The sequence below is a fragment of the Dacryopinax primogenitus genome (assembly GCF_000292625.1).
Source record: "Dacryopinax primogenitus strain DJM-731 SS1 chromosome Unknown DACRYscaffold_2, whole genome shotgun sequence".
Taxonomy (NCBI): domain Eukaryota; kingdom Fungi; phylum Basidiomycota; class Dacrymycetes; order Dacrymycetales; family Dacrymycetaceae; genus Dacryopinax; species Dacryopinax primogenitus.
This window is the reverse complement of record NW_024467199.1, coordinates 1,653,875-1,677,634: the sequence shown is the minus strand read 5'-3', so window position 1 is coordinate 1,677,634 and position 23,760 is coordinate 1,653,875. Positions and strand designations below refer to the sequence as shown.

Here is a 23,760-nt window from a genome sequence, read left to right as displayed (position 1 = left end):
GGGACTCGACGACGCGTACTCTTTTCCCGGATTTTGGCAATCAATTTCAAACTTGTATGTGAACCTATTATTCGGAGGATGACCACGGGCGTGAATACCCCCAGAGGCGGCGCTGGCCAGAGGACAACCGCCACGCTGGCATGATGAAGGCACATTTGGAGATATTGGACGCCTTGAGCTGTTGGCTCCATGTTCAACCCAGGATGCGCCTGAGGCTGGGAGAAGATCTATAACAGTCGACGAAAACCCATGTAAATATTCATACTGACCCCATTCTCCAGACATTAGACCGATCCCCTCGATTTGCGCACTTATCACGAAAGTTCAGACTTGGATCCTGCCAGCTGTCGGTTATCGTATCACCTCGGCGATTGAGATAGATTCGATGCGACACTCCTTCTGGGGAAAAGTGTGTGAAGGGCAGGGTCATTCCAGACTTGTATGTGAGCCTGTTGTCTTGCGGATGTCACAGACGTGGATAGCGCTAGAAGAAGCGCCGACTGGATGCCAGTACTGCCATGCTGGCAAAATGATCCGGAAATGCAGCCGACATGAAGGGCTCATCTGACTGCAGGACCGCAAACGTGTTCGGCCCCCTTTTGTGACGCCCTAGAAGTCTCCCATCAAAGTTCTGACCGTTTATGAGGATATCACGGTCATGCCTGCCGGGAAAGGCCAATCGCTGAGTATGATGGAACTATCCAAGTTGCTGGGCCGGCTTGTGCAACACCTGGGCGTGAAAAATAGCACGCACACTGGCGCTATATAACGCGCAGATCGCGGCAGGCTCTGGCGCTTCACGAACTTCGAGTCCACTTTTGCCCTGCTCAAGTCAATCCCATGAACATTCCTCTCTGGTCTTGTCCCCCATCTCCCGAACCAAGCCCACATCGGGCGGTTTTGAAGGAAAGGCGCTCCAGACACCCATTCCTCTTTAGAATTGAGGATGAGTATTCACAAACAATAGTGGATCAAGAACGCAACCGCATTGCGACCTGCTACTCCAATGTTCTAGCTGCGGAAGCTGCGATTCGTCGGCATTCGAACAACAACACCGACCCGTTCCAGTTTGACATAGCATGCGAGCATTGCAAATGGAGATCAGAGAAACCCTCCCCTTACATCTCCGCAACTCGGAGCCCGCGTTGGGCCTTTTGGGAGTGCTACAGCCGTCTCTTCCAAACCGGTAAACGATACAGGAAGTCCGACAAAGTCCGTATCGTGATTGTCGATGCAAGCCGCTTAACCCATGTCGAGGACGCCAATGCAATACTCGATACTGATACAGTACCGACCCTGCGGAGGTTTACCAATATGGCACAAGAGTCCCTTGTGTTCGCCATCATCCCAGAGACTGCGATTCTCTCGATTGTAGACGTGAAGAGCGATGTCTTCCGTGAAGCAGTCGAGCGGCTATATCCTGGAATATGTACCGATTCCGATGTCGTGGACAACTCTTTCCGGGATGCGTGGAAGTCTGACGTCCACCGTTGGAAATACTCGACCAGAATTGGCAACTACGGACTGGGCAGGCGGGGAGCCGCCCTCGCCGTGGTGTTGCTCGACGATGTCTGGAACCTCGACTGGACCGGTTATAGCGAGGACAAAGGCAATGGCATCCTTCGCACCACTTTCTTCTTAGCCGAGCAAATCCTCTTGGACAAATTCAACTTCTACACAGAGGAAAGTCATCAAAACCCCGACATCTTCCATGGTATCAACGACTACATCACTGAAACGGTGGAAAAGCGCCAAGAAAATTGGCACACTTCTCATGAGCTACCTGTTCCAGAGCTGGACGTTTCAATATCTCCTAACGCTACGGCGGACGATACAGATATTGAAGCGCTTGTGACCTCACTCTCAAACGTCGGGATTCATGATGAACCTAAGGGGTTACTCGGTATGTTGTGCCAGTTCGTAGAAAACAAGCGCTGATAATACCCTCTCTTACCGCAGTCGCTGCTTGAAGTACAGGATGATGTTTCCAAACACTACCACATGGCCAGTCTTGTTTCTGTAGTATCGACAATTCATTTTTGTCAAACACAGTCTAGGGGATACATTTACCACTGACCCACACATTTATCCCAATGCGAGCGCGGGCACGAAGGTTTGACAAACCCAGTTGTCCAGAATGATTGACACTCGGAGGTCGTGCATCCGGACAGTACCCACTGGGATGTCCCATCAATGTATCAATCACCAGAGGGCAATCGCCGCCCTGCCATGACGAAGGCTAACGAAAGAACATTTGAAGGACCTCGTCAGATATTAGACGCCTGGAACTGTTGGCTCCACATTCAATCCACTAGGCTGGGAGCAAATCGAGAACGGCCCGCACATATCACGGAACCGAGATAAGAATAGCACAGTTTGCGGTCATCCTGACCCCGTTCCCTGGACATCAGATTTTCGATGCCCTCGATCCGGGTACACGAAAGTCTAGATTTGTCTATCTGCCAGCTGTCGGGTCTTGGATCACCCAGAGGTTGAGATAGATTCGGTGTGACACCCCTTCTCGGAAAACACGTGTGAAGGGGGAGGATAATATGGTATTGTACCCACCTCGCACTCTTGGCTGACAGAGATATCGTTTTATCTTGACCCCAGCAGACAAAAATCCCTCCTCTTTTCGTCGTCGCAACTTTTGCTCGTCTCATGTCCCCTTTGTGTGTGTGGCCTAAACCACCGGCCGACGATGCAACACTGCAAGATCGTTTGATAAGCAAGAGACAAGAATACCCATTTCTCTTCCGAGTGCAACCCTCTGACTGGCACTCATCCACACGCTTTGATAGGGATGGGAATCTTCTTGCAAGCTTCTTTGAAACTGCGGCAGAGGCAGAATATGATCGCCACAATGGGGGCATGGAAGAGGTGGACCTTGCTATATTGTGTAAACACATGCACTGGGGTTGCAGGGAGCCGTCTCGTCTGATATCCTGTTCTGCCAGCCCTCGCTGGGCATTCAGAGAGGGAATGCGACGTATCATGGGTAATATCTAAATATGAGATTGGTCCTGGTCTAACCCAATGTCAGACGGGGGATACCTGACAAACCTTGTCATCATCGATGGGATGAAAGTGCGGGAGGATCGGAATGCTTGCGAGCTCCTGGAGGAGTTGGCAGAAGAGGAGTGTGGGAACGAAGAAGGATGCGGGGATGAGTGGGAATATGAGGAATACGGAGATGACCCAGACAAGTTCAACAGGGAGAGGGTAGAGCACGAGGTGCGGTGTAATCTCCAAGAATGTAGAGGGAATCAGCTCACCAGGAGGGAGTGATACAGAACAACCTGCCTTGGAACTACGAGAATGCCCTGAAATTTGGGAGCATGGCAGAAGTTGTTCTTGTCTTTGGTATCATTCCCGCTGATGCAATCTTAGCAGTGGTTGACATGACCAGTCCTGTGTTTTGCCACGCACTGGATGCCCTCTATCCACGGCTTAGCAGGACACGTTGTGCGGTAAGAAAAAGCTTTTCAGATGCCTGGAAGCGGCAAGTCAAGTATTGGCTGAAGCAGGCTGACGTGTCCGAGTTCGAACTCGGGGAAAGAGCCGCCAGGCTCGTTGTGGTCATGCTTCACTCGACATGCATGGAACACCTGTCCCACATCAAAGAGGTCCAGAAGGCCAAGGAGTACTGTGATGCTGCATATGGTCGTATGGTATCCTTATCCGGCCAGATGCTCTTGGAAATCTTCGACATTTCATCCGAACATTTCTTCATTGATCAAGGAATCCAAGCTATTATCACGATGAAAAAGATGGAACTGATGAATAGTTGGGAGTCCTCCCACTACGCGATTACATTGGGTAACTTGGTTGAAAGCACCAGAAGGATGAGTGTAGCTGATAAGTAGTGAACGAGTCAGTGAACAGTATTCAACTCTTTGATCTCGTGGCTAACCCTGACTTGTATCCATGTAGTGACCTCGCTTGTACGGTCTACAACGTTCGAAATTGGAACTCCAATATTCTGGCCCGATACATGGATTGATGTTCTAAGACATCGATCGTTGTACCGAACAGAATAGGAACGAAATCTCGTCATATGCTGCTCCTTTTCTCGCTCTTATGAAGGCTCCATATTGTACTCGCCTGCATTACAAAGAAATCCATACTGATATCGAAAGACGGGTCAGGCAAGCGTGAGGGCATTTATGGACCAGCAAGTTGCCACACCAGCAAGCAGAGATGTGAAGACCATCGCGATGACCTTTCGTCTGTCGCCGTGCAACGAGCTCAGGCCGACATAATAGACATTATATAGAGTAAATCAGTCCATTCCTAGTAGATAACTTATCACTCGTCGTTCCTCATTTCAGTGAAGGTGTTTGGTGATGAACCGTCGATGCGGAAAGAAAGCGCAAGCACTCGAAATTCACGTGCATTGCTAAGAATTGAATCCGCTGCCCGGCCGGCGCAGCGCGCGTCCCCTGCCGCCCACATCCGCCTCATCATCCTTGGTCTCCTCCTCATCATTCGACCACCACCTTCCCCCTGCAGGACCAGCGAACTCGCTGTCTTCCTCGACGTCCATGCAAGCTCGACTGCTCGTCAAAGCAGTCCGGCTGGCCCTGGGGTCAGGCAGGCCGCCTCCCGCTCAGGCGGGAGCGCGGGCCTTGCACACAGGCCACCGGCCGCCCACCACATTCTTGGGCCGCCTAGTCCAGCGTGTGCTGCCAAATTCTGCACCTCATCACACTCCTACGCACGCATCCCAGAAACCTTTTGCCTACCGTGGTGTACACACTCAACGCTCGAATCTGTCGCTCTCAGCGAGGACCTTCATCCAACAGAATACTGCTAAGTCCCTTCACTACGTCCCACGCCCTCCTATGGCGTCAAGGGGTATCCAGCAAGTCGGTTTGGGCAAAGCGAGGAACTTCTCTACCGCGAGCCCGCTATTCCACACGACTGTGAAGAATGTACCCATTGTCGTGCGTGCGTTCGCTCAGGCGGATTTGGACCTCAAGACGTCCGAACGAGAGGGAAAGGTCAAGACCACGCGGAAGGGAAGAAAGGCGCAGAAGCGTACCCGTGCGCTGCACAGGCTCGCAGCCGACAATGTACCTGTTTCTTCTACGTCCAACGTCCCGGAGGACCTCGAACACTACTTTGTTGACGCAGTCCCCACCGTCCTCACGCAAGTCACCATCTCTCTGGAACCCTTCCGTCGGTCCCGCGCGTCGTCCCGGGATGACATCAGTGACTCGTCAGGTTCAGACGCCGATTTTTGGCAGTCTCTCGCCGATATCCACGCGCTGTATCGTCCACACATGCGGCGTGTGGAAGCCGTCATCCGTCGCCTGGAGCCGTACGCCCACCTACGGAGAAACGAGGACGTCATCGGATGGTCTTACACGTGTGACGACGAATTCGGCTTGCCAACAGCGGTGAGGTTTGCATTCGCTGCTCCGGTTGACGAAGTGCGGGGCTGGCTAGGCGACTTCGCCTCGGCGAGGTGGTTGACGATAGAGGATGTCACTCCGGGGAGAGAGAGACTGTTTGCCAGTTTGAACACCGAGCTGGATGCAGTGTGGAACTCTGACTCTCTCTTCCCCGATCCGATTACGTCGCACGCGCCGCCGATGGATGGCTCGCTTATCGCTCTGCCCGAGTGGACGACCCTTCCCGCTACGCCTCCGAACGACCTTCCCGCTTCAGGCGCGTCTACCCCGCCGGATTATCTCACCGACCTCGGCGAGGCGTGGATGAGCGGATTCGGGACGCCGAGCGAAGAATGGGAATACGATAATCAAGAAGAAGACGTCCTCAGTGAAGGGGATAGCGTGTTCAGTTTCGCTAGTACTGGACCTGGGGGAACGGGAATGTCCCTCCAGTTCAGCGCGCATTGGGAAACAAGAGCACAGGAAGCTGTTGCTCGCTGAACGCGGCCAAGGTGGAAGGAAGATGTATACCCAATTTTAGTATACACGATGGTTTCAATCATGTCTGACTATGGCTGTTGTCTTGATATGCATTATATGATTTAGTGTACGACTGTATTGGCCAATCGTCCACATCCCTATCGCTCATTGACAGACCTCGTACGACATCTTTATAGGATGGCCACTTGCTGTGAGGCACGCGGAATTCCGAGTGAATGACGTGTAAGCCAACTGTAACATCGCTTTGGTACTGTAGAGAAAAGCACGCAAAGCGGCTTAAAGTGGAATATGTTGCAGATGATACATTACTTGAAACTACAATAGATGTTCGTCTAGGCGACAAGCCACCCAGGCAACGAAAGGATGAGTAAGTGCAGGCATTCATAGATCCTTCGACATCCGTTGTAGATGGTAATTGATCGACGGGCGCCGCACCTTTGGCTTCTTCGACTGCCAGGATGTGTTAGAGCTGACGACTCAGTATTCAGACCAAATGGAACATACTGCATTCATCATACACGCGTGAAAGAAATCGGTTAATGGCTTGCAAGCGCCCGTTCCTTGCCAGTCCTTCCTCAGGCTCCAGCAGGTGAGCATGCCGACCATTTCTTGTGCGCAGGGTGTTCCTCCTGGATCTGAGTATTGTTTCAGATAGGTATTCTAATCAAACGTTAGAGAAACCGCTTACCTCTCCGTGGCTTTACTCTTAATCTTGTATGCTTTCCCATGCTGTCCGCTCTCAATGGCAAGAATGAATAGCACACGACAAGATGGCGATGAAGAGACGAAAAGCGCAGTGAACCCTTTGGTATTCACGTAAGGCAATTACTTCCGTTTATGTGAATATGAAACCTATCCGCCACCGAGCCGCGCATCCGACGACACGTCCTTGGCGACGATATATCCAGACTGACCACCGCCTCACTCTCCTCTCTCCTTTATATACTGCTGTCACCATTGCTGTTGGACTGCTATCACACAACTAACTAGACTGAACTGCAATCATGGCCTCACGATCATCTCACAACAAGAATAACTCAGGTACGCCGGTCGTTGTCTAGCGTCTATCGTCCGTGCTGATAAAGTGCATATAGCCGTCAAGCGCATCCTTCAGGAGGCTAAGGAACTCGGTAACGATACTTCTACGGACTACTGTGCCGCCCCACTAGAGGTATGTCTGTCCCCTATCGTCGTGCAACACTTGTCTGATTAGGAGCCAGGAGGATATCTTCGAATGGCACTGTACTATACGCGGTCCCGCCGATACAGAATTTGCTGGAGGACTATACCACTGCCGCGTTCTCCTTCCCTCGGAATACCCCTTCAAGCCCCCAAGCATCATGCTTCTTACGCCGAATGGACGATTTGAGCTCAACAAGAAGATCTGTATTTCGTTCACCGCGTACCACGAGGACCTTTGGCAACCAGCGTGGGGAATTAGGACTGCTATCGTTGGGTTGCAAGGGTTCTTCCCTATCAAAGGAGAGGCTGCGATTGGTATAGGAGCCTTGAAAGTTTCTGCGACAGAGACGAGACGGCTGGCAGCGGCGTGCGTGTTGTTTCTCCTCTGGAGATCGAAAACTCACATGAGGTGTAGTTCGAGAGATTGGGTATGCCCGAACTGCGGAATACCAAACAAGGACCTCCTCCCGGAGGTTCGAGAAAAGCATTCGCATCCAAAGGAAGACTCGCACGACTCACTCGTCGCTCAAACTAATCCACAAGGAGCTCATGTGCATGCTACGGTGAAGGCTGGTTCACCTCAGGTTGAACCCGCACCGTCGAACGATGAAACAGGAGACGTTACGAAGACAACGCCTTCGGTTCCCGTGGACCTTTCTGCACCTGTCGTTCTTCTTGCACCGTCTGCCGGCCCCTCGCTCCAAGGTGCTTCACCCTCAACCACACCAGCCGCCATCTCTCCTCCTGCCCCTGCTCCCCCGACGCCCGTTCCGACACCAGCACCTTCGCTGCTAGAACGCCCGCCCACCTCGCGCACCACCGCTGTTTTGCGGCTCGAACCTCTCCCTAGCCGTCCACCACTCTACCTTGACGGCCTTATCGTCGCTCTCGTCGCGGTGATGGCGTATATTCTCGCAAAGAAAGTTGGGATGCAGCAAGCGATATTCGCGACGCTGTGAGATGTATGTTAGGAAGTTTTGTATGGATGTATGAATCATTTCGTTGTAAGACTCGTGACAATCAATGGTGTATTATACTGCTCGATTTGTTCAGTGTGCGTTCAATGATGGGGAAACTTCGACAACGTGTTGAAGGCATGTCATTGCTATGGAAGCTTTCGAACATTTCTTGAAAGACAGTTTGAACCTTTGTATGCTAATCTCGTCGAGCAGATCACTCGATTTCCTGCTTGACCAGCAGCGGCAGCACGGACGACGGCGTCTCAACGTGCGAATGGCCATTGCGAGCACGTTCCGACCTCATCTCAGCCGCACGCATCCTCCGCTCCTCCCGAATACGCTCCAGCCTCGCCAGTTCACCATGCATATTGAGCCAGTTCCACCCATGCCACGTCGTCACAGCATACGGTTCTTGTTCGACTCTGAAGTCCGGCAGGAGAGGGTGGCCAATGGTCAGAAGGGGGATATCGATGTCGTTCACGTAATCTGCCGGAGGGGAAGGGGAGCGCTCAAAGATGAGTTCTTCCATGCTATATGGAGTGCGTGACATGTACGGAGAAAGGCGGATCGGATCCGGAGCTGGAGGAGGAGGCGGAGGGTAGATGCTGGCCATGAAGTCTATACGGTAGGCCGTTTCAACTTGTCGAACCCAGTGCTCCCACCGGAGGTGCCGGCCCAATATTTCCATGTTCATGATGTCCTCGTAATACTCCCTTGGTGGGAGTACATAATGATATGGCCAGCTCTGATAGGGTGTCTGACCATTTGCCGGTTGGTTAGGGCCAGCCTCTTCTATGTCGGACTGATTAAGAATGGGTCAGAATGACTGAAAAAGGAAAGTCAAGGAGTTCATACCGGTGTGGATGGCCTTAAGGCATATGGATTGGCCTTAGCTTCTACTGGCACTGCCACTGGAACCGTGGTAGCTGGAGTTGTTGCCAGTGGGGTAATGTCACCTGGCAGAAAGTTAGTTACATGAAGCAGAAGAAGGAAGAAGGAAGGACATACAAAGGTCACCTGATGGTTTACTTGACCTTATAGTCATTGATACCTTTTTTTCCTTGAACTTCTTCTGCTTCTGTACCCTCTCCGGCAATATGTCCATCAGGATAATGTCACATAGATAAGGAAATAAACTTACCTTGAGTATACCAGCTCCAGTATGTATTGGCATAATAAGATCAGAGGAAAGGTCGAAGGGGGAAAGATATTGCCAGAACGGGAGGGGCAGAAGGAAAGAGGCAGAAGGAAAGGGGCAGAAGGAAAGAGACAGAATGATCCTCTGATCAGCAGAGGGTGAATATAAGGGAATTCCCTGACCCCAGGTTAGGTTGACAGTTTTTCTCTCTTTGGCACTAGAAGCACAAGTTTTGGGATTGTTCTTGCTGAAAAACCGGTGTGGCAGTGAAATTCTTCCAACATCTTCGCGGAGTCACCCTTCTGACCGGTGATGCTACCCTGAAAAGGCTGGAATCATCCCCGAGGATGAATAAGGGCAGAGCGGCATGGTCGACATGTGTTGGCACGGCAAGGTCCTATAGAAATTGCCGGATGATTTGCTCTGACCATACGCGCAGCGCAAAGGCGTATGGTCAGAGCGATAAGGCCGGTGCGATTTCTGACATCCGGCGCGAGAAGTCGACCTTACAGGCACCAGTCCTTAGCGCAGCTCCGATAGGTGCAGTCACAGGCGTGTGCGTAACGGTATTCATTGCGTAGTAATACATCTAGAAAAGTCCCCATCCTGTCGAATATGAAATCAAAGTACGATGTAGCGTCCGAGTGAACAAATACCTGTCATTATACCCGAACCAGAAACATAATCACACAGCCAGAGAGAGTGATGAAACGCTCAACGCGTCTCCCGCAAGCCGAACCAGACCGCAGTGATGGTGGCGATGCCGAAACCAATGATGAACGCGAAAAGAACAAGCACGTCGCGATAGTAGTTCGAATCGCCGAATCCGAAGAGCTGTAGGCACGCGTCAGTGTATGCACAACCGTGTGAGGAAGAACAACTTGCAAGGTTCATGATCAGCTGGGCGGAGACGTCGACGGGTACACCCGAGAGCGTGTCCTGGATCATAAGACCCGAATTGACCTCGTTCACGCTGAGTGCCTCGAGGGTATATTTGAGCGGGCAGAGCCATTGGAGCCAGCGAAGTACGGGCGGGATAGAATCGAGGTGAACGAAGAAGCCCGCGAACGTCATTTGAGCGAGATTGAATAGAGCAGAGAGGAGGATGGCGATCCCACCGTTGGAGAAGATGGCTGCGTAGAAGAAATTCTGAACATGAGATGAGCACCAGATTCGCTTGCAGAGACGGGAAGGTGACTCACAAAGAGCGTTAAGACAAGTGCATACAAGATGAGGATCAAGAGGAACTTGAAGAAGTTGGCCGGGGTGGGACTCAGCCCCGTCATCCAGTATGTGATCGTGGACACGGCAATGGTGGGGATGATCCGGAGGGGGATGACGTCCCAGATGACGCGGGAGAGGAGCCAGGCCGTAGGGCTGTAGTACCCGCCTGCGCGTTCACGTAGGAAAAGCGGGCGGATGACACTCAGGTTGTGCAACGCTGAAAGAGCCGTGAAACTCAGTAGTGAGCCCTGGAGACCGATAAGCACCGTCCAGCCCAGAACACGCGAGGAACTCACCAAGAAGAACAGACACCCAATGCGGCTCTGGAATCCGGCAATCGTGATTCCCGTCTTGAAGTACAGGCCACCCGTAAAGACGCCCAGAACGATCGACACCGCCAGATGGGCAAAGAACAAGCTCCAATCCCTGCACAGGTTCTTCCATTCCCTGCCAGAAAGCACCTCGAGCTGCGTGAGGAAAGTCGCTGCGTACCTGCCTGATGTGCGCAGATTGCCACGGTCGATACCTGCTCCGGGAGGGGGGATCTCGTCTGCTCTGTTGTGGGCGAACGCGAGCGGGTGATCAGCAGGGAGGGATTTCTCGCCTTCTTCGCTCGGTGTATGCCGGAGCCCGTTGCTCTCTGTGCTCGCGTTTGCTGGTGCTTGGGCAGGCGGAGCGTCCATCAGCGAAGGAGGGGGTGCGCTTGCAATATCCAGCAAATGGTCTGCGACGTTGTACCCCTGTGCGCAGGGCAGTCCCTTCCCTGCAAAGTACTCCGCCGCGGCGTTGCCCCCCTCGCCATAGTACAAACTCTTGCCTTCAGAGAGGAGCATGACCTTGTCGAACGTTCTGTACAATTTCGAGCTTGGTTGATGGATGGAGGCGATGACGATCGTAGGGTTGTGCGGGTCGTGGCAGAGGTCATGTAGCACACTAGCGACTTTCTGGGCAGAGACGCTGTCCAGCCCACTCGTAGGTTCGTCAAGTATGAGCACTGCAGGCCTAGCGACGAGCTCGCAGCCGATAGATACGCGCCTCATCTCTCCCCCCGAGACGCCACGTCTTTCCCCAGAGCCGATCCGTGTTTCCGCTACGTGGGAAAGGCCGAGCTGGTCCAGGACTTCGAATACTCGAGCTTGCTTGGACGCGTCGGGCATCGTCTCCGGCAAACGGAGGCGAGCGGCGAAAAGCAGGGTTTCGCGTACCGTCAACTGGGAGGGGAGGATATCTGCCTGGTCTACGAACCCTACTCTCGGGATACGCTCGAGGGGATGGCCATCCGCACCGGAGAAGAAAGTGATAGAACCCGAGGATCGCCCGGTCTTCCGTTTGCCTGCTAGGAGCTCGACGACCGTGGTTTTCCCCGCTCCGGAAGGACCTAGAATAGCGACCATCTGCCCGGGCTCTACCCGGCCAGATACATTCCGGAGGATCCACTTGCCTGACCCGTCGGGGAGCTCGTTGTCCTCTGAAGTCGCGTCTTCGCGAGCTGCACGACGACCGCGGAGGAACATGCTGAGCCTGCTGCGGAGGGGAACGATGTATGTCAAGTCGGTGAATTGGAGTCCGATCCCTCCTGGAGGTTTCTCGGTCGCCAAGGCAGCTTCTGCACCGGCGGCGGCGCCCTTGCGTGCTTGACGCTGATCCCATAGGCCCCAGAGAAGGAGGAGGATGGCAGCGAGCACGATACCGCCTACGACGGCGAGACCGGCTATCACCCCCCCGCTGAGACCTGAGGAGGAAGCTGTAGTTGTGGAGGTCCCGTTGCTGTTAACGAGGGCGTTGTCTATCACCCCCTGGCGTACGCATTCCCCGAATATGCAGTTCTGGAGACTGAGCCCGTTGGCACCGAACAGCTGGTCAAGGGTGGTCTGCTTGAAAGTGCATCCCGCGCCCGTGCTGGAGGTGACGGCGTCGCAGGCAATCTCTAGGGTGCCTCCTAGCTGGTCAATAGTCCCAGTGAGGTTCATCGCTGCTGTTGCACCGCAGAAGTCGGTGCCAGCACGACAGTGGCACTCGAGGTCGTTGCACATCCAGTCTGTTGATCCTGGGCCGTTGGTGTCCAGCGTCTGAGAGCAGGAAGAGGCGGTGCAGAAGAATTGCTCGACTCCGGCGTACCAGAGTTGGGCGAAGATGGTCGCGTTCGGTACGGGGAGGGAGGAGACGTTGGGGTAGAGAGAGAGGGAGGGATTCAGCACGCGCAGGATGGTGAGTGAGGATTGGAGGGGGAAGAGGGACTGGAGTGTCGGGTTCTGCGATTTGTTAGCGGGCTGATGGGAGGAGAGAGGATGGGCGTACGTTAACGTCGCAGCTCATCTCTGCGCTGGTGTACACTCTGCTATCCGCACTGCAGGTTATCGTCTGATTCCCCGTCTGATCAGGGCTGACACCCGAAAGGTCTGGGGTGCTCTGGCCAACCGTGGTGTTGAAGTTGCTTGCCCAGAAGCCGGACTGACAAGCCCCAGCAGACAGGCAGACGTTGCACCCTTCTCCGCCCCATCCTGACTGGCAAGTGCAGCCAGAAGAAGTGAGGTTGGAATATTGCTGTCCTTGTGCTGGCTGGGCTGAGGCACGAGTTGAGCCCTGGAAGAGGTTCCCACCGCAGGAGGGGAAAGAGCAGGTTGGACCTGAGAACCCAGGGGGGCAGAGACAGGTTGTGGATGTTTGAGGAAGTGCATACTGCTCGCAGGATTGGGAGAGAGCGGGGACTAAGAGCAGGAGGAGGAGGAGATGAAAGAGCAACATGGTAAGTGTGCGGTGGGTGTGAGAGCGCTTGAGTTTAGTGTATGAGTATGACTAGCGATTGGCCAACCAGAACGGGTGATTCCTCCGATTCCCCGTGCAATTCTCCGACTTGCAAGTGGATCCAAATAGGGTATTCCAGTAACAGCAACTAGAGCGATAAAGGCAAGAGGATAAGGTAGAGAATGGAGAGAAGGAGAGAGAGAGCGCAGTGCCCCCCCTAGTAGGGCAGTGATGGTCAGCGGCCTTAATCCCTTCAAGTTGTCCCTTCTGCCCCCAATCCGCTCCATTGTCAGAAAAGACGCTTCCTTTTAGTTCCGAAGCTTCCTTTTAGTTCCGTGAGAGTTTGAATCCGTGCTATTCTTACACCTCAAAAGAGTCTTCCCTGAACGGCGCTCTTCTTAGGCGCACTGACAAAGTGCATACACTCTACCTCTCTGCAGCTGTACTCTTACTCTCTTACTCCCAAAAACTAAAATGGCAGACGTAGCCATGCAATCCGCCGTTTCTACAGCTCCCAATGGCATCAACGCTCATCCCAACGGCCACGAACACACGAACGGCACCGAGGAGCCAAAGTTCGCAACAGGGATGATCTACCCTTCTCCAGAAATTAGGAGTGCGTACCACCTTCCTTCATATACCTTAGTTACTAACTATTCCATGTGTTCTGTTACGGTACCGTGTTGTAGCTATAATCGACAGGACAGCACTGCACGTCGCGCGCTCCCAGAACCCGCAGCAATTCGAAGACCGAGTGCGCGAGTCCCAGCGTACCGATCCCAAATTCGCTTTCCTCGCGCCGACAGACGCATTCCACGCATACTATCGGCACCGTGTAGAGCGTATCCGTGCAGGGGAGGACGTGAACGCCGATACTGGTGCCGCTGTCAAGACGCTCCCTTCGGAAAATGCGCTCGAACCGGAGCTGGTGAAGAAACCTAGTGGAAGGCCGAGGGCTGCACCGCCCGAACCGCCCGAGATGGAGTTCGTCGCTCCTACACCTAAAGTTCCGCCTCTCGAGCTGGACACCGTCAAGCTCACAGCTCTGTTTTTCGCTGTACGAGGAGCTACGTTCCTGCAAGCGCTGAGCGTGAGGGAAGGCCAGAACCCGCAATTCGAGTTCCTCCGCCCTAATCATCCCCTCTTCAATTACTTCTCGCGACTTGTGAGCCAGTATAAGGCTGTGTTGCTCCCTACTCGCGAGGGGAGGGAGACGCTCCGCCTTGAAGCCGGGTCCGAAGGTAGGACGCGCCTTTTGGAGAAAGCGAAGGCGCGCGCAGACTGGGAGCGCTGGAAGCGGGAGAGGGAGAAGAAGCGCGCCGAAGACCAGGAGGCGGAGCGCAAGGCCTTTGCCGAGATTGATTGGCACGATTATGCTATTGTGCAGACTATCGAGTTTACTGTTGCGGATGCGCAGGCGGAACTGCCCCCGCCCCAGAGCGTGCAGGATGTGGAGAATATGACACTTGCACAGAAGAGGATGACGAAGCTTATCAACGAGAGTACTACGGAGGAGATCAAGGCTGCGAACGAGAGGGATGTGAGGGAGAAAGCGGAGGCTGAGGAGCTCAGAGTGCGGGAAGAGGAGAGACTCAGAGAGGAGGCGCAGGAAATGCAAGTTGCGGGTGTGAAGAGGAAGGCGCTGGAGGCGGAGAACGAGCAGGATGTGGAGGTTGCTAGGTTGGCGCAGGACGAGGCGGAGAGGTTGAGGAGGGAGGCGATGGCCCAGGCACAAGCGCAGTTGCCGGGACAGATGAAGATCCGCGAGAACTATGTTCCCAAGGGTGAGTTCTCTCCCCTAAGTGGTAGTATATGCGTGCTAATTTGCCTTGCAGGCATCCAGCGCGGAGCGAAGAAGATGACGATGTGTACTATATGCGGCCAGCAAGTGCCTATCGACGAGCTCGAGGAACACATGCGTATCGAGCTACTCGACCCCCGCTGGAAGTCCCAGCGGGACACGCTCGAAGCCCGGCGTACGCAAGCCAACGAGCTCCAATTCGGCGCCAACGTCGCTTCCTCCCTCCGTACGCTCGCGCGCACGCGTGTCGACATCTTCGGCGCAGAGGAAGACGAAGCCTTGCGCAAGAGCGAGGAGGAAGCCGAGAAAGCCCGCGCGAAGGAGAGGGAGAAGATCGTCTGGGATGGGCATACAGCCAGCAAGGAGAGCACCGCGGGCAAGTTCCAGACAAACGTCAATTTCGAAGAGCAGATCGCGGCTATCCATCGTGCGAAAGGTCTGGGCGTCATGGCCGATTCTGGCGGCCCGTCCATCGGTCCTGCCCTAGGACCGGGGATCACCCCTTCCTCGTCTGCGGCTCTCGCACCCACCCTACCAGAATACGCGAACGCAGTGATCAGCGCTGCCCCGCAACCTGCCACCGCACCGGTATACGGTGGTCCCGGAGCCTCATCCCTCCAAACCTCCACCTTCTCCCCAGCAGCAGCAACAGCCGCAGGCTTCGTCCCCCCCGGGATGCACCCCAGTCGTCTAGCAGCACTCAGCACTCCGTCCGGCCCGACGCCCGAGGGGAGTGAGACTCCCCCGGAGGGCCAGCCGCCAGCCAAGCGCCAACGAGTAGAACGCTACGAAGGGCACACATACGCCGAAAACGACTGGATCTCGCTCCATCCCGAACCAATCAGTCTGCAAGTCCAACTCCCGAAACTGGACCGGCTTCCTGAATATCACTTTGATGGCCAGGTGGCGCTTATCCCCGATTTACCGCTGACGTTGTTAGTCAGCACCCTCCGGGATCGGATATTGACCCAGGTGGACAGCGCGTGTCCTGTTGGGAGGATAAGGCTCACTTATGGAGGGAAGACGCTCACGAATGCCCAGACGATCGCGAGCTATAACTTGGAGGAGGGGGATGCGCTGTATTTGACTGTGAGGGATGTGAAGAAACGCTGAGCTGAGCTGTATGTAGGCAGGCGTGTATTTGTAGCGAATGGATGCGGTTTTGGCCTTGGATGAGGGTACGAGTATAGTGTTTGCCCGACTTTCGTTTGCCTAGCGCTCTGCAATATTAATACCGGTTAGCGTGTTGAGTGTTGATCATCCGCTCCTGAGCCGCACGTCCTTTTCCATATGAAGCAACAAATAAGAATAAAACAAACCGATGCTAATGCCAAATGCTAGTGTATGATGCTAGTAAACAATGCTGACCGCCGGTGCCCGGGAGTATTTTGAGAGGTTGAGAGGGAGGTGAACGAGCTGGATGGGGGGGGGGGGTCGGGAGGGCGTGAGCAGGGGGGGTAGTGGGCGGCCGGGGGGGGGGGTTATGATAATCCTGCGAGATATTTGACTTGCTTGGTGCTTGCGGGGCGGGCTGTGGGATGTGGGCAGGTCATCTCTGCCTCCGCCCCAGCAGCAGCAGGACTGTCCCCCCCAAGCCTAGAATGCGCGTATACGGTGCTTCCGGTACGGGCGTGATCTGGTGCTGGTGTGGGAGGGGGTTGGGCGGATGTGCCTGCTCCTATTCCCCTTCCTACCCCTGCCCCTGCTCCTGCCCCTCCCCCTGCTCCTGCTCCTGCTCCTTGTGTGACCCCCGTACGTAGGGGAACGACAGCAGAACTACCAGTTCGCCCCCATCCCCCCGTCGGAGTTGGAGTTGGAGTTGGGTGAGCGCGTGCCTGGCCAGTTGTAGAAGGAAGGAAAGAGTCTGTCTTCGCTCGTTGGAGTTCTTGTCTTCCCGTGCCTGACGGTAATCCCGAACCATCCCCATTCCCGTTCCCGTTCACGCCATTTGCGCGTGGTCGTTCTCCGTCCCACGACGCGTATGTCCCACTACTCGTGGAGGTCGATGCGCCATACGCATACGCGGTCGAAGCACGTAGCGGCACCTGATCCCCAATACCCCACGCGTCTCTCTCCGCACCCTCCCTCGTCCCTCTTCTCTCTTCCAGCGTATGCCTCTGGCGGAACTTGCTCCCTTCCCTCAGGAGGGGGGAGTTGACCAGTGTGGGGGGGACGGGGGGTGCGGGGAGAGGTGTTGGGAGACGGAGACGGGTGCGGGTTGAGGGGCGCCGAGGTGGGGGTGCGGGTGCGGCCATGTGTGGGAGGGGAGAGGGGTAGGGATAGGCGTATTGTGAAGGAGAGTAGGAAGGGGAAGGGAGGAGGATGCTCATGAGGCTATTATGGTGTGCCGTGCGGCGATACTGTGGGTTGTATACCGTTAGAATGGGGGATGTTGGTGAATAGCGCGGTGTTGAGGTGTTTAAGTAGTAGCGTCGGGGATATGAAGTAGTATTCTAAGAGAGAGAGATGGCGGGTGTGCGGGTGAAAAGGCTTCTCGATGGTCACTTATTTGTGGATTCGAAGTCAAAATGAGTTGCGGAAGATAGGAAGCAACACTTAGTTATCCCTTCTTGGCTAATAATAACAGACGTAAGCAGTATTATTCTCAATTGACAGGATATCTCTCAACAAACACAAGCGTAGGCAGTGCTTTACCTTCGATACACCTCATCTTATCCCTTTTATTGAACTCATTCCCTCCCTTCTTCCTTCATCTTCCTTTCCTTCTCTTCGCCTTCTTCCTCAAGCAGGGTTCGACCCTTCACTCTCACCAGCCCACCTTCCACTCTCTCACCAACACACACAGTACCCAAGAACCACCCAAGAAAAAGAACCCATACAATGCAACACACCACTCAGGGTCCCCTTTCCCCCGGATCTCAGATGTCCACAAGCCCATCCAGTGTGCCGAACAAGCCGCGGCTTGAGCGGATCGGGCCGCTGACTCGGCTTCGCGCACGGACCACATCAACGTACTTTGAGGGTACTTGAGTGCCAAGCTGCTGAGCCGCGCAGCAACGCGTTTCTCCGCGCTGCGCCCAAGCATTCCTACCCGCACGCACCAATCCCGCCCAAGTCATACCCGAAACCCAAGAAAACACCCCAATAACATCTACCAACTCTCATGTCACCAAATTTGCTCCTTATTACCTTACCGCTCTAGTCCGAGTCCGAGATCCTCCGCTACAGCATGGCGAACGCACCAACGCACGCACGCACGCGCAAAATTCGGCGGAGCACATGCGCATGCGCTGCGCGCCAAACAGGAAATTTTCTGCGTTAAACCTACCGGCGTAAGTCGGCCCCGATCGGTGCTCGCTCGAAAGTTGGTCAACGGCGAGTCCCAGCCATGAACAGATCTAGAGAACGAAAAGCACCGAACAGGAAAAGAATCATCTGGCGCTTGCTAATTATGCTAAATATATTTATCTTTCCGGTAGAAATGGCCCAAACACCGGCGCTTACATACATAGCGTTCCTTCTTCCACGTTTCTAGATTTCCTGCGGTTTCGGCATTCCCCGAAGCCGGTGCCGAACAAGCTTCCACCAGCTGAGCAACAAACAGCGGACGGTACTCAGCTGTCCTTATCTCATCCAACTAGAGTTCCCTAGACATCCAGGGACTCTCAGGCTGGTTCTTTCGGCTAATTTAGAGCCTCTGCGCGTCTTGCACCTCGTGCTTGTCCCCTAGACCGGTGAGTCGAAATCAGCGAGCCTGAGCTTCTTGAACTCTGGGTTAAAGCTAGCTTCTAGCCTCCACGCGCTTCTTGCTATTGCACCTTCAGATAGGTGCTTCCTTACTTCCTGACTTCTAGAGGCAGTACTAGTGGAGGACACTCCGGCCACTTCCGGGAACCCTCTCCTCCACACAGGGAGGGCTTTGCATATCATTATCACCGGCTAGGCAAGGTGCGCGAAGTGCGGGGTAGGTATTTTCGACATCAACATCAACATTCCAACATTCTGCTTCTATCTTTGCCGCTTTGCTGCGGTCTCCGTGTGGTTCAGGCTTCTGGCTTCTTTCTGGACGAGTCAGCCTCTTGCTTTCTAAGGAGGACGAGTCAGGGCTGGCTTCTCCCCTCGCCTGATACAGCACATCCTACATAACCCCTGGCTTCCTGAAACCCACTAAGCCGGGTCAACACCACAACCTTATCCCTCCAACGCAAGACATGTCCGGAACCGAGTACGAAAAGACCCGCGAGAATACCGTGCAGCGGAAGAAAGACCGGGCGAAGTACGACAAGTCCGTCGTTCACTCGATCGTGCACGACGCGCATGGGGTGTGCCATCTCGCTTTCGTGGACGAGGAGGGTATGCCTCAGTGTATACCTATGATGGGGGTTGTGGATGATCGGAGCGAGCTGGGGGAAGAAGTGTGGATGTACTTCCATGGTGAGCCATCCTTCCGCCCTTGAGGCGGGCTTGAGGCGGGCCTGACGGGCAGAAGGTTACACCTCGACGAGGATTATGAAAGCGCTTGCGGACCCAGGGACGCCTATGGTCGCCACTTGCACACTGGTGGACGGGCTCGTCTTCGCATTGAACGTCTCGCACCACGCTGTCAATTATAGGAGCGCGGTCTTTCATGGAGTGTCCTACCCCCTCCCTGCTGGGGATAGAGAGGCGAAAGAGCATGCTCTTACTTGCGTGATGGAGAGTGTCATGCCCGGCCGGTGGGCGGAGGCGCGAGCGATGAACAACACGGATTGGGCAGACGTGGGCGTGATTAGGATGAAAGTCGAGAGTGCGAGGTTTGGCTCTCTTTATCACTCACTGTTGCGTTGCTCATGGGATTGTAGTGCAAAGATACGCAAGGGCATGCCTGGGAATGAGAAAGCTGTGAGTCCGGTCTCACTGGTTGGGACATCACTCATTAGACGTGTAGGATGCAGCGAACGAGGAGCTCACAGCGAGGGTCTGGTCCGGTATCCTTCCCTTCCGTGTTGTCTCCGACCCGCCGGTGCCGTTGCCGTTCTGTGCTGATCGCCCTGTACCGGAGAATATCAAGATGCTGGAGAGGAAGTAGGTGGAAGCGAGGAGTTGTTTTGTCAGTGCTGAGTTGATGGGTGTTTGCGTTTTTGGACGATCGTATTTGCCGTAGGAAGTTGCAACGATATTTCATTTCGAGATTTGATACATTGACGGTTGTACAATGTCAGTCACCGAACTGCGATGGACACAGCTACCTGAGACTCTGTTACGCACGTACACAACCCTTTCATCACTCAAGCGTCAAAGGCCACGCCTCGTTACACACCGAACAACTGATCGGATGTTGTCTCACCCATTCCTCACTTTCGACTATCCAGTCAAACCCGGAAAAATGGACCAGCCCAGGGCTCTCACGCGCGAACAGTTTGGCAGCCTCGATCCATTCTTGCTCGATCCAGGGATCGATCGCTAACAGGTGGAGCGAGGTTAGGGAGCGGAAGTTGCCCATGGCTTGCGCTATAGCTGCCTAGAGATGGGTGAGCCGAGGCGCCAAGACTCCAAACAATGGACGTACCATGGTATCCGTTCCCGGCCAGGCGCGCAACGACAGCAAGACTTCTCGTACGGAGGGGGCCATGCTTGCCAGCTGGGCTAATTTGGGAATGCCCGATGCACGTTCATTCTCTAGCCCTAGAATGCGAAGCGTTGGTATCTCGCCCAGGAGCACACAGAGCTCTTCAAACTGCTCGTCAGAGAGGAAACCGTCTGACTGGTGGGTGACGATGGTAGGGTCGAGGTTGTCATACGTTGTTATTGTCACTTGTGATAGAATCTCGATTGGGCGCTTTGTGCCATCGGGAAGAGGGCGGAGCAGCGTGAGAAGTGTATTCGTGTCTTGCTTAAACGGCCATGACACTTGGCGCAGGTTGGGCAGGCAGGTAGAGTCCAACTGAAATGGAACGTCTTCCCATGGATAGGCATGACGATCCAAACAGAGCGTTTCCAGCTTAGTGTGGTTATCTAAGAATGTTCCTGTGCTCTCGTTTGTCGCAACTCGGTCGAGTTGGAGCCACTTCAGTTCCGGCCAATGGCCTTCCCACAATCGGGTGCTGGCAGAGGGTGGAGACTCGGCGAGTATTCGAGGATCGAATAAGAAACGCAGCTCAAGATGCTCCAGAAGCGGACAATACTTCATCAGCTGATCTTCCACTGCCGTAATAATTGCTGTTAGGTGTCAGCAGTGCCGTGGTGACTGGGATAGACTCTTACGATTCTCAAAATAGTCGTCTGAATCCCAATGGAAATGAGTGAGACCCCCAATGCCAGATATGACCTAGCTGCGGATGAGTCAAAGAAGTCAAGAACAAGCGGATTTTACTACTGCCAGTGATCGTTCCAGAAGTTTTTCATGTGCCTCGCCGACGACCAATGCAGCAGAGATGGAAAGATTTGTGAAGAATGGGCTGGCCGCCCGCAGAGAAGGAAAGAAGCCGTCGAAGAGTCCAAAGTCCAGTGCATCAAGAATGAGTTCTATTGTACGAAGAGATCGAAGGGATTTGGATATAGCCGCCAACGTCTCGACAAGCTCTTCTAACTTGGGTTCTCGTCGACTCGTCGGCCTAATAGTGCGGAAGCCGGTAACTGGTGATTCGTCCCCATAGCTTTCAACCCTAAGACGTTGAACCAGCAGTGTTTTCCTTTGGCTATTTAGGAGCGCATATAAGTAGGGAAGATCTTCAAACAGAACGTTGACTGATCGCCAGTTCAGATGATCATGGAGAACCAGGTCACAAAGTCGTCTGCACGTGCAAGCCAGAGATACCAAGTCCGCAGGAGCGTATATGCGCTCTATAACGGCATCTAACAGTTCCGCTGGGAGGTGAAGAAGGTCCGGCATAATTGACTGTTCATCTGCAAAGGTAAGATATGATTTGAGGAGAGAAGACTGCGGCGTGCCAGCGAGAAGCGCCGGGCACAGCCCCTAAGACCAGTCGCGTGGGTGTCAAGCGCGTCGAGCTCGCGTCGGTCGTCGACGACCTACTAATAATTTCAAGCAAACATGTCGTGGGTAACTGACTCCAATGAGGCGCTTCACCTGAGGCTAGGTGAGCATCCCTGCAATATGGATTGAAAATACCGTCTAACTATACCTAAAGTCCGCGCTGAAGGGGAGGAGACACATGATGGGCGGACGGCCGACTTCCATCCCAGCTTCACATATCCGGTACGTCCCTCAAACCTGCTGATTAAATGAATGACGATCTAAATAATCGCCAGATATATGGAGAAGACGAAAAAATCTTTGGATATCTGGACCTCTACATTGCTGTGAGACCGTCTTACGGCTTGGATAGGCGTGTGCTAACAGGAAGCCAGCTGTATTTCGCCTCTGGCAGCTTAAAGCAGTACTTCAAGGTCACTTCAACCAAGCAACCTGCTGCCAAAGCCGATGATGTAGAAGGTGCACTATATAAGTTTATCCCCCCAGGTGCGTGTATGCGTCCATGCTACCCTAGCCATTGATTGATATCTGAACAGATTACACGAAGGACGAGAAGATATTCCATCAGCAGGTGGAGAAAGACGCAGATGAATTCAGCCCTTTTGGGAAGCTGGTGCACTCGTATACCCGGCCATCCAACAACAATAAGGGAAAATCCGTGAAACACATCCCAAGAGACGATGATCTCATATATGAGGTTTATCATGTATGTGCTCAATCCTCGTATGGTTCTATCACTTGACTCCTTTGGATGCAGTCGGCGTGGGACACGCCTGGGTTTCGAGATTACCACAGGCATATGCAGATCTTCATTCCGCTCTACATCGAAGGAGGCTCCTACATTGTAGAAGATGAGGAGAAGTGGGAGTTTGTTGTACTGTGCGCGGACTCTCATGTCCTCTTAACGTGACTTTCTGACAAGGTGACAGGTATGAAAAAACTAAGAATGCAGAGGGAAAGGAGAGATGGCACTTCGTTGGATATTCCAGCCTGTACCCGTTCTGGTGCTGGCCAAACAACGTCCGGCTACGACTGAGGTACGTCCTCCTAGGGTGGAACGGCCAGCAGCTGATATATAACTATCAAGCCAATTCGTCATACTTCCACCTTTCCAAGAAAAACACCATGGGTTTGAACTGTACAACACCATATACAAATTAGTCCGAGGTTCAATTCTCACGACAGAGCTCACAGTCGAAGATCCTAGTGAAGGCTTCGAGGACATGCGAGACAGATGCGATCTCGCCACGTTGCGAGCAAACGCAGAGTTTATGGAAGGTTGGCAACCTAAAGGAGGCGGTGAAAAGGGCTGGAGATCACCGATCAACAGAGCTTGGGAGAAGAAGTGGATGAGTGACTTGAAGCTGGCCAAAGTGGGATTTCATCATCTGATCTTGTTGTTTGTGACCCTGATCTTTGTGCCAGCGACAATTCCAGAGGTTGACGGAGATGCTGATCCTCGACCATCTTCAGCCTGGTGATGAGGAGGCCGAGCGTGCGTTCCGTTTACAAGTAAAAGAACGTCTATACAGGTTCAACTATGTGAGCAATCCATCCCCCTAGATGCATTGTGCTCACGGTCGTATAGGAAATCCTCATGCAGATGGATAAACCTGATCGACTGGACAAGCTGGAGGACACGTTCCAGGGAGTCAGGGAAGATTACCTTCGCATCCTGGCAGGGAAAAGGAGAGAGCCGCCAAAATAACGCTGTGCAAGGACCTTGTTGTGTCAGTATGTTATGAAGCAGCCAGACATTTCCTGTACGCGTACATCCGAGGATGAGTTAATGTATTATGGACTCAGGAATGACTCCCAATGGAGATCAATACTCTCGTCATTGGTATGAACAGAGTCTACGTGCACTTCAGTCGGCG

The 23,760-nt window shown here is 53.7% G+C and overlaps 13 protein-coding genes across 13 annotated transcripts; 8 read left to right on the top strand and 5 right to left on the bottom strand.

Moving 5' to 3' along the window:
• The first annotated feature begins 299 nt into the window (after positions 1-299).
• DACRYDRAFT_20173 (uncharacterized protein) lies at positions 300-2,071 on the top strand. The gene is made up of 2 exons (XM_040771830.1): positions 300-1,903; positions 1,960-2,071. Exons 1-2 carry the CDS (start codon positions 841-843, stop codon positions 1,968-1,970), a joined length of 1,074 nt encoding a protein of 357 aa, XP_040632687.1. The 5' UTR covers positions 300-840; the 3' UTR covers positions 1,971-2,071.
• Positions 2,072-2,612: 541 nt separating this feature from the next.
• On the top strand, positions 2,613-4,286 carry DACRYDRAFT_20172 (uncharacterized protein; the record flags this gene model as incomplete). Its single annotated transcript, XM_040771829.1, has 3 exons — positions 2,613-2,998; positions 3,044-3,234; positions 3,294-4,286. Coding segments are annotated over exons 1-3 (1,097 nt in total), but the record flags the coding sequence as incomplete, so codon positions are not given.
• Positions 4,287-4,404: 118 nt separating this feature from the next.
• DACRYDRAFT_113833 (uncharacterized protein) lies at positions 4,405-5,897 on the top strand (the record flags this gene model as incomplete). The annotated part of the gene is made up of 1 exon (XM_040769708.1): positions 4,405-5,897. Exon 1 carries the CDS (start codon positions 4,545-4,547, stop codon positions 5,895-5,897), a length of 1,353 nt encoding a protein of 450 aa, XP_040632685.1. The 5' UTR covers positions 4,405-4,544.
• Positions 5,898-6,901: 1,004 nt separating this feature from the next.
• DACRYDRAFT_98384 (UBC-like protein) lies at positions 6,902-8,038 on the top strand (the record flags this gene model as incomplete). The annotated part of the gene is made up of 4 exons (XM_040777525.1): positions 6,902-6,938; positions 6,992-7,068; positions 7,118-7,446; positions 7,495-8,038. The coding sequence occupies 4 exons, from the start codon at positions 6,902-6,904 to the stop codon at positions 8,036-8,038; spliced, it is 987 nt and encodes a 328-aa protein (XP_040632684.1).
• A 214-nt stretch (positions 8,039-8,252) lies between these two features.
• DACRYDRAFT_104277 (uncharacterized protein) lies at positions 8,253-9,083 on the bottom strand (the record flags this gene model as incomplete). Its single annotated transcript, XM_040767900.1, has 3 exons — positions 8,253-8,840; positions 8,894-8,994; positions 9,047-9,083. 3 exons carry the CDS (start codon positions 9,081-9,083, stop codon positions 8,253-8,255), a joined length of 726 nt encoding a protein of 241 aa, XP_040632683.1.
• A 656-nt stretch (positions 9,084-9,739) lies between these two features.
• Positions 9,740-13,301, bottom strand: DACRYDRAFT_20168 (uncharacterized protein). The gene is made up of 5 exons (XM_040771828.1): positions 12,699-13,301; positions 10,697-12,652; positions 10,379-10,648; positions 10,062-10,325; positions 9,740-10,010 (listed from the first exon to the last, which is right to left on the bottom strand). The coding sequence occupies exons 1-5, from the start codon at positions 13,143-13,145 to the stop codon at positions 9,891-9,893; spliced, it is 3,057 nt and encodes a 1,018-aa protein (XP_040632682.1). The 5' UTR covers positions 13,146-13,301; the 3' UTR covers positions 9,740-9,890.
• Positions 13,302-13,619: 318 nt separating this feature from the next.
• DACRYDRAFT_98382 (uncharacterized protein) lies at positions 13,620-16,113 on the top strand (the record flags this gene model as incomplete). The annotated part of the gene is made up of 3 exons (XM_040777524.1): positions 13,620-13,761; positions 13,835-14,929; positions 14,981-16,113. The coding sequence occupies 3 exons, from the start codon at positions 13,620-13,622 to the stop codon at positions 16,057-16,059; spliced, it is 2,316 nt and encodes a 771-aa protein (XP_040632681.1). The 3' UTR covers positions 16,060-16,113.
• Positions 16,114-16,427: 314 nt separating this feature from the next.
• On the bottom strand, positions 16,428-17,276 carry DACRYDRAFT_104274 (uncharacterized protein; the record flags this gene model as incomplete). Its single annotated transcript, XM_040767899.1, has 1 exon — positions 16,428-17,276. The coding sequence occupies one exon, from the start codon at positions 17,274-17,276 to the stop codon at positions 16,428-16,430; it is 849 nt and encodes a 282-aa protein (XP_040632680.1).
• A 1,144-nt stretch (positions 17,277-18,420) lies between these two features.
• On the bottom strand, positions 18,421-18,900 carry DACRYDRAFT_20167 (uncharacterized protein). Its single transcript, XM_040771827.1, has 2 exons — positions 18,700-18,900; positions 18,421-18,641 (listed from the first exon to the last, which is right to left on the bottom strand). Exons 1-2 carry the CDS (start codon positions 18,835-18,837, stop codon positions 18,591-18,593), a joined length of 189 nt encoding a protein of 62 aa, XP_040632679.1. The 5' UTR covers positions 18,838-18,900; the 3' UTR covers positions 18,421-18,590.
• A 23-nt stretch (positions 18,901-18,923) lies between these two features.
• DACRYDRAFT_20166 (uncharacterized protein) lies at positions 18,924-20,061 on the top strand. The gene is made up of 4 exons (XM_040771826.1): positions 18,924-19,341; positions 19,397-19,700; positions 19,749-19,788; positions 19,835-20,061. The coding sequence occupies exons 1-4, from the start codon at positions 19,119-19,121 to the stop codon at positions 19,973-19,975; spliced, it is 708 nt and encodes a 235-aa protein (XP_040632678.1). The 5' UTR covers positions 18,924-19,118; the 3' UTR covers positions 19,976-20,061.
• Positions 20,062-20,065: 4 nt separating this feature from the next.
• Positions 20,066-20,594, bottom strand: DACRYDRAFT_20165 (uncharacterized protein; the record flags this gene model as incomplete). The annotated part of the gene is made up of 2 exons (XM_040771825.1): positions 20,456-20,594; positions 20,066-20,407 (listed from the first exon to the last, which is right to left on the bottom strand). Coding segments are annotated over exons 1-2 (220 nt in total), but the record flags the coding sequence as incomplete, so codon positions are not given.
• A 319-nt stretch (positions 20,595-20,913) lies between these two features.
• Positions 20,914-21,731, top strand: DACRYDRAFT_20164 (uncharacterized protein). The gene is made up of 3 exons (XM_040771824.1): positions 20,914-21,105; positions 21,151-21,237; positions 21,329-21,731. The coding sequence occupies exons 2-3, from the start codon at positions 21,179-21,181 to the stop codon at positions 21,540-21,542; spliced, it is 273 nt and encodes a 90-aa protein (XP_040632676.1). The 5' UTR covers positions 20,914-21,105; positions 21,151-21,178; the 3' UTR covers positions 21,543-21,731.
• Positions 21,732-21,940: 209 nt separating this feature from the next.
• On the top strand, positions 21,941-23,591 carry DACRYDRAFT_46506 (acyl-CoA N-acyltransferase; the record flags this gene model as incomplete). The annotated part of the gene is made up of 10 exons (XM_040774710.1): positions 21,941-21,986; positions 22,038-22,105; positions 22,159-22,209; positions 22,258-22,369; positions 22,420-22,589; positions 22,641-22,778; positions 22,829-22,920; positions 22,971-23,256; positions 23,309-23,425; positions 23,472-23,591. The coding sequence occupies 10 exons, from the start codon at positions 21,941-21,943 to the stop codon at positions 23,589-23,591; spliced, it is 1,200 nt and encodes a 399-aa protein (XP_040632675.1).
• Between the last annotated feature and the right edge of the window lie 169 nt (positions 23,592-23,760).